General features: G+C 57.6%; 1 protein-coding gene across 1 annotated transcript in view; it reads left to right on the top strand.

Moving 5' to 3' along the window:
* Positions 1–1,056: 1,056 nt before the first annotated feature.
* The window catches only part of Arhgef17 (Rho guanine nucleotide exchange factor 17), a 57,249-nt gene continuing 50,607 nt past the window's right edge, over positions 1,057–7,698 (top strand). The window contains exon 1 of the mRNA XM_034500431.2: positions 1,057–4,601. Coding sequence (XP_034356322.1) covers positions 1,449–4,601 — 3,153 coding nt within the window. The 5' untranslated portion in view covers positions 1,057–1,448. The remainder of the gene's footprint in view (positions 4,602–7,698) is intronic.

Here is a 7,698-nt window from a genome sequence, read left to right as displayed (position 1 = left end):
CGGCAGGGGCGGGAGGGGAGCTCTAGGGTAGATCATTGTTGCAGGACAAACACCTTCCTGGTTTTGAGGGTGGAGCAGCCACAGGTAGGAGTATAGGTTTGGCGGTGGGAAGTTGAGGGCGTTCCCGTGCAAACACCTTTAGTGCGGGAGGCCAAAGAAAGGGCAGACTGCTTGGTAAAGGGGGCAGGAATCGCTGTAAGCAAGTGAAACCTTCCTTACTTTTCTATGGTTGGTTGTGGGTGGATGAAGTTTATCTCTACAGAGCTTAGAGAGCGGAGAATCCTGCCCGCAGAGGGCGCAAGAGCCACGTACCCCGACCGCAGAAAGACGTGGGGAGCCCAGTCGTAGAGACTAGAGGCCGCCAGGCCTCAGAGGGTAGGGGGCGTGGCAGCTGGAAAAATGGCGGGGAAGTTGTGTGTAATGGACCTGAGTGGTAGGACTTCTAGAGCAGCACTGGATGGGTTAAGGGACAGTCAGCAAGGGACAAGCCAGGGGAAGGTGGGATATAGGTGGAGCCTTTGGGAGAGTGGGGCGGGACATGGGCGTGGTGCGGCGGGATTCGCCGCTGGAGGATGAGTAAGGGGCGTGGTGGGCCTGCCCCACCTACGTCTCCCTGAGCCCCACCTCTTTTCCGGCCAGGAGAGTTTCTGCGTGTACCTGAGTTTCGGTGTGTACCTGAATTTGTGGGTCTCCATGTTGGAGCCCCTGCTGCAGAGGTTCCCTCATGAAAGACGCTGAATTGAGGGGATTATGTTATGTAGAGCTGTCCACTCTCAGCTCCTGTGTGTCTGAACGAGTCCCCAGGGAGGATCAGCTCTCGGCTTTCCCAACCGACTGCCCTAGAGGGTCGTTTTGGTCTACAAATGTTCTAGCATCCTGTTTCTCCTTCGGCTCCTCCCCGATTCCCTCCCCCCACAGTGTTCCCAGCCTCGCGCGCTCCCGGAGCCCACCCCCTCTTTTGGGCGCCAGGCTCCGCCCCCCGCCCCCTTTCCTCTGCCTCAAAGTTTATTTGCAACAAAAGGGAGCAGAAAGCTCGCTGCTTAGGGGGAGGGAAAGGGAGCCGGAGCGGGAGCTTGAGGGGAGGCAGCCCGGCCGCCGGGCTTTGCAGGCGGATTTTGAGTGCAGGAGCCGAGCCTTAGGCCCTTCACCGGCAGGACCGCGATGCCCCTGGCCTCTCCCGCAGAGGCTAAGGCTGGGCCTGGGGTCGCCGCAGGGGCGAGAGGGGCGGCCCAGGATGGAGCTCCTGCCTCCTGTAGCCGCGGAAACTTGATCTTCGACTGATAAACCTCTGCTCACGTCTCCGCACCCTCCTCCACAACCGCCGCACGCTGCGGGTGCAGGACCCAGGCTCTCGGACCGCGGCCACTGCGCGCCCTCGGAGTAGGGGTGCAGGGGGGGTTGGCCGCGGCGTCCCGAGGCCAGCCCCCCCGGAGTGACTGAGACCAACCATGGCGGACGGGTCACCTCGGCCCCCACTTTATCGCAGCGTCTCGTTTAAACTGCTGGAGCGCTGGAGCGGCGGACCGGGGCCGAGGGAGGAGGACGCCGACACCCCTGGGTTGCGGCGCCGAGCTTCGTGCCGGCCAGCCGCGGCAGTCCCGGGCCAGCCCTCCCGGCGCGTGTCCAAGCTGGCGTCGGGGCCCCCGGCCGCCCCCGCGCAGCCGCGCCCGCTCCGCAGCCTCTCGCCATCGGTGCGCCAGCTCTCCCGGCGCTTCGACGCGGCGCGTCTGGACGACGACTCCACTGGTGCCCGGGACGGGGGCTGCTCCTCCGGCACCACAGAAGAAGCAGCGGAAGGCTCTGAGCGTGGGGCCTGGCCCAGCGTCACCGAGATGCGCAAACTCTTCGGCGGTCCGAGCTCCAGACGACCCAGCGTGGACTCTGAGGCCCTGGGGTCGACCAGCCCCGACAGAGCTTCGTGGGAGCCCCCAGCTCGCGATCCCCGGCAGCCTCCGACGCCTCCTCCTCGAACGTGCTTTCCTCTGGCTGGCCTGCGTTCTGCGCGGCCGCTGTCCGGGCCCGGGATCGAGGGGAGGCGACGTCGGCAGCACCAGCAACAGGAGCGGGCGCAGCGTCCGGCGGATGGTTTACATTCTTGGCATAGCTTCTCCCAACCGCAGGCCGGGGCCCGGGCCTCCTCCTCCTCCTCCATTGCCTCCTCCTATCCTGTCAGCCGCAGCAGGGCTGCTAGTTCCAGCGAGGAGGAAGAGGAGGTACCGCAGCCGCAGCTTGGGCCGCAGAGTCCGGCCTACTTCGGCGGCCACTCTTCGGGCAGTGACGAGGACCCAGATGGTGAGGATGGCCGTCGCTGGAGAAGAAGAGGTCTCCGACCTGGAAGCTCTTTGTTGGTTCATGGCGGCAGCCAGGACAGTGACGAGCTAAATCCGGGGGTCTCGGGATCAGCGGGGGGTGTCGGGAGCCCTGAACCTCCGCCGTCTCCAAGAACCTCAATGCAGGAGTGGGGTACTGGCACACAGCCCTGCGTCCCAGGTCCCCAAGAGAGCTTAAGGCCTATGTCCGACACTGGGGGTGCACCTTTCCGTGTGGCTAAGGTGAGCTTTCCTGCGTACCTGGCCAGCCCGGCTGGCTCCCGAGGTAGTAGTCGATATTCCAGCACAGAGACCCTCAAGGATGATGATCTATGGTCAAGCCGCAGTTCTGTGAGCTGGGGTGTATATCGATCCCCAAGTTTTGGAACTGGAGATGGACTCCTTCTGCGGCCCCAAACTAGGTCCCGCAGTAAGGGACCTGTAGGCACCACCAGGCCGCTGAGGGATGGAGGACTGGAGCTAGATAAGAACCGACAGCGCAAGTCCCTATCGAATCCAGATATCGCCTCCGAAACCCTGACGCTGCTCAGTTTCCTGCGTTCAGACCTTTCAGAACTGAGGGTCCGAAAGCCCAGTGGGGGCCCTGGGAATAGTCCCCATGATGGTAGAGACTCACCATCAGCAGGTAGCCCAATGGAGCAATCTGAGTCCACACTGTCTCAGAGTCCAACATCACCCACTACCCGGCCCACCCTCAAGGACCTGACAGCTACCCTGCGCAGGGCAAAGTCATTCAGCTGCTCAGAGAAGCCCATGGCCCGGCGCCTGCTCCGCACCAGTGCCTTGAAGCCTAGCTCCTCAGAGCTCCTACTGGCAGGCTCTGGGGCAGAGGAGGATCCGTTGCCACTCGTGGTCCAGGATCAGTATGTGCAGGAAGCCCGTCAGGTTTTTGAGAAGATACAGCGTATGGGTGCACAGCAGGACGATGGAAATCCTGACTGGGCAGGGAATATGACCCAAGGGCAGCGGTCTCAGGAGGAGCTCTCAGGCCCTGAGTCCAGCCTGACAGATGAGGGCATTGGAGCAGACCCTGAACCTCTTGGTGCTGCCTTTTGCAGCCTAGATCCTGCAGGAGTGTGGCGGCCCCTTTCCTCAACTTCAGCTCATACAAACCACCACCGTGGGGCTGGGACAGAAGACAGCCTGGGTGGGAGGGCCCTTGTGTCTCCTGAGACCCCTCCAACACCAGGTGCCCTCCGCAGGAGACGGAAAGGCCCACCCTCAGGCCCTAATGGAACTGAACTAAGTAATGGGGAGTCGAGTGAGGCCTACAGATCCTTGAGTGACCCTATTCCACAGCGTCATCGGGCTGCCACCTCTGAGGAACCCTCAGGGTTCTCTGTGGACAGCAATCTTCTGGGGTCACTGAACTCTAAGACAGGGCTTCCAGTGACCCCAGCTATGGATGAGGGCCTGACCAGTGGCCACAGTGACTGGTCTGTGGTTAGCGAAGAGAACAAGGACTATCAGGAAGTCATTCAGAGTATCGTTCAGGGGCCTGGTGCTTTGGGGCGTATGGGAGAAGACAGGGTTGCTGGCAAGACCCCCAAGAAGAAATCTCTGAGTGACCCTAGTCGCCGTGGGGAGTTAACTGGGCCTGGATTTGAGGGCCCAGGGGGAGAGCCCATTCGAGAAGTAGAGCCCATGCTGCCTCCCTCCAGCAGTGAACCTATCCTTGCAGAGCAGTGGGCAGAGCCAGAAGATCCTGGTCCTGCCAGGGCCAGGGCACAGTCAGAGAGGTCCCTACCTGCTCCACCTGCTTCCTCCAGTGCCCACCATGACTTCCATCTTGAACCCAAGCTGACCAATGTTCTCTCCCCTCGGCTCACCCGCCGAGGCTCCAAGAAGCGCCCAGCCCGGAGCAGTCACCAGGAGCTTCGGAGAGAGGAGGGCAGCCAGGACCAGACTGACAGCCTAACACAAATTCGGTCCTCCTCCAAACATGTTCGCCATGCCAGTGTGCCTGCCACCTTTACACCTATTGTGGTGCCTGAGCCTGCGATGTCTGTGGGACCCCCTGTGGCCGTGCCAGAGCCTGTGGGCTTTCCTGTTAGAGGCCATCCCACGTTGCAGGCACCATCACTTGAGGATGTCACTAAACAGTACATGTTGACCCTTCACTCTGGTGACGTTCCTGCTCCAGGTCCTGTGGACCTACCCTGCTTGCCTCCCTCTGCACCGCCCTCCACTGAGACCAAGCCCTCTGGGGCTGCCAGGGCAACTCCAGATGAGCCTGCCCCAGCGAGCAAGTGCTGTAGCAAGCCACAGGTGGTAAGTCCTTTGGAAGGAGATTGGGGGAGGGTACAGGAGAGCCATGGGCACCAACCTGACAGGAGCTTTTGTGAGTACTCATTAGATAGGTTTCCAGACCCAAAGGTGCTTATCTGTCCTGGAATAGAGTTAATAGCACCCGGCTCCTGTTAACTCAGGACCTGAAGAGAATGCTGCCAGTGTTAAAGGGTCTGTCTGTCTGTGCCAAGGTGTTCTGGTGGTGGTTGCAAAGGCCCTTGGGATGTTTCTCAGAGACTTGTTTCTGAGATTCCCATGGACTTTGTTAGAAATGCACTAGAAGGTGATAACATTGAGCCAAGACTCCGGCCTCAATGCCCAACTCTCGGCTGATCTCATTTCAGGCCAATTGACATGCTCTCGCCTTTAAGTCTACTCCAAGACCTGGGAGACTTAGGGACCAGCCTTACTTTAGGGAGCAACAGAGGGCTTCAGGGGTCTAACCTCAGTTTTGCTCTAGTTTTCTGACATTGTCCTTTCTTGTGACTTAACCTCCTCATTTATAAACTGGGTCTGAGGGATGAGGATGCTGCAGACCCACCCAGGTTACGGTATTGTGCAGAACTGGAAGAGTCCCATGTTGTGAGTTTGGATAGTCTCCAGGACCAGTGCCAACACACTGGTCTTCAGTAGAGGGGCTTTGAGCTAAAGGAAGTGTGGTGACAGACAGGCTTCTGCTGAGGCTCAGTGGCAAAGGGTCCTCAGAGGGCTTGAAGGCAGTTCTGGACCCTGTAGACAGGACGGCCTCTGTGAATCATATTGGATGCTCTGGCCCCTCATCCTGCCTGCCTGCATCTGTTCACCTTCCCACCTCCTTCCTGTTAATCCCAGGCCCCTGCCCCCCGGGGGGGGGGGGCTGATTCCCACCCTCCATAAAGCTCTCCCTTCTCTTATCTTGCATCAGTTATGCCTGGGTTTGGCTATGGCTTCAGACTGGCTCTAGGCAACATCTTCCCTGGCATGGGAGAGTTACAGCTAGGTTTGCAGCTCTAGGCTGGAAGCTGAGCTCAGGGATGGCCTGGGGTTATGGCAGCTGTGGCCTGCCTCAGCTCCCACTGTGTTGCTGACTTCAGAAGCTGGAAAATCCTACACTCTGGACTAATTTGGTCACTTGGCTTTTCAGAGCTCTTAAGGGCCCCTCTAGCTCCCTGTCTCTGTTTCTCTCTCCTTTCTGTTTCCTCTGTCCCAGCTCTGCACTTCCTTGTGGAGGGGGCAAGGAATGGACAGAGAGGGAGTTGGCAGAGGGGCCTTTGGATCTGGCTTTCCTTCTGAGACCCCATTAGCAGAGCCTGAGCACCAGGGCCAGTTCTGTGATTGGAGGATGGGAGAAGAGAGCCCCCAGCTTCCTTTTCCATGTAATGGGGTCCTATGAGAGTATAGTGGGAGTTGAGGAACTGCCTAGGGCGTCTGGAGGACAGGCACCTAGGCCACGAAGTTTACTAGGACTGGCTTTTGCCCTGCTTCACATTGTCCAGCAACCTCCCTTTCTGGGAGTTGTGATAGGGAGCCAGCCCCTCATATATCAGCTTCTCCTGGCCCTATAAGAGGCTTCCTCTGACATTTCAGGTCCTCCCACCTCTCCAGGCCCAGATGGGTGTCCCCCTCACCCCATAGGAGAGAGAAGGGTGAGTCTGTAATCAGAAGAGTCAGGCTGGAGATCCACAGGGCTTGTCCCATCCTTGTTAAGTGGATTGCTCTCCCTTTCTGTAAAATGGAGATAATGGGGTAATGCCTAGAAGGCTCTGTAGGTGGGTGTGGTGTGACCATTCCCTCCCTGGGGGCTGGAGGGAGGACAGAACAGGCTCTGCTGCCTCAGCTTCTTCTCGGTGGCCAGGTTTGGCTTCGTCCTCCCACACTGCTGTCTAAGCACTGGTCCCAGGGTCACCTGGTGGACTTTATTAGGTTCAGAAAACATTTGCCATGCCTCATTTCTCACCCCCCACATTAAGCCTGGAAGTTCTTCCATCTGCTACCTTGAATCTCTTCTTGCTATCCTTGTCCTTCTGGCTTCAGAAAGATGGGGAGCAGCTGTCCACTCCCTACTTCCTGCTAGCTCCTCTTGAGCAGACAATGTTCTCTTGTCTCAAGCTTGGGGTTCCAGTCACGATCCCTGCACTGTCGGTGGAGGTGGTGTGGCTTGGCCTTCAGAATGAGAGGAGATAAGAGGAGTTGTCATGTTCTGCTTGTAGAGTGTAAGCCAATGTAAAGTGCTCTGAGGAGAGGGCTGGGGTCTCAGGGAACCCCAGACTTGATCTTGAACAGAGGGCAGTCCCTCATACTTGCCCACATTATAAGGACTCAAGAAGCTTGGGTACCATACACCACTTAGCCTCTGACCCTATCTGGACCTGGGCAGTCAACTTTAAGACTTAGTTTTCCCATCTTTGCACTGAGGAACTGGGAAGCCTGATCTTTGAGGTTCTGTAGGAGAGGCTCATTCTGCAGCCTGGCTAAGGGAATGGGGTAGGGAGAGTCAATGTGACCAGAGGAGAGAGAAAGTCTGCTCTCTGTGTACTGCGAATGCGGGCAACTCAGCTTGTGGCTCAGCTTGTGGCTCACCAAGGGCCTTCCTGTTTCTCTTATTCCAGGTCTCTGGCTCCTTCCAGTAAGGTCCATTGTTATCACTCTGTAGTCCATGGATCACCCTTTGCACCAAGCCAATCCTCTGTTGGGCTTCAGAATAATCTTAGATAGTTCATTTCTTCTGCCTGGTACCCCTTGACACCTGAACCATCTGTAACTCAGAAACAGGTAGTGACTTGCCTCCGAGAATTGTAGATAACTAAATTCATGAGACTCTGGCATGCTGAAGTAGCTGTAACACTGGCTGTTGTTCATTTCGTGCCCATTTTGTAGCAGACACCAATGGTTTCTTGTCATGTGAAAGATCGAGTATTCAGAGTATTGGAGTCTGTCTGAATCCTAGCTTATCAGTGTCTTAAAGAGACTGGATCAAGGGGTTGTTCCCAGTTTCCAAGTGAGACTGGCCTGCCATCTGAGAAGGGGCATAAGTCAGGAACAGTTGGGGCATCCCTTACACGTTGTATTGTTAGCAGTCTGAATGTGTTCATGGTGGTAT

Source organism: Arvicanthis niloticus, chromosome 1 (assembly GCF_011762505.2).
Source record: "Arvicanthis niloticus isolate mArvNil1 chromosome 1, mArvNil1.pat.X, whole genome shotgun sequence".
NCBI lineage: Eukaryota > Metazoa > Chordata > Mammalia > Rodentia > Muridae > Arvicanthis > Arvicanthis niloticus.
This window is presented reverse-complemented; position numbering and strand designations above follow the sequence as displayed.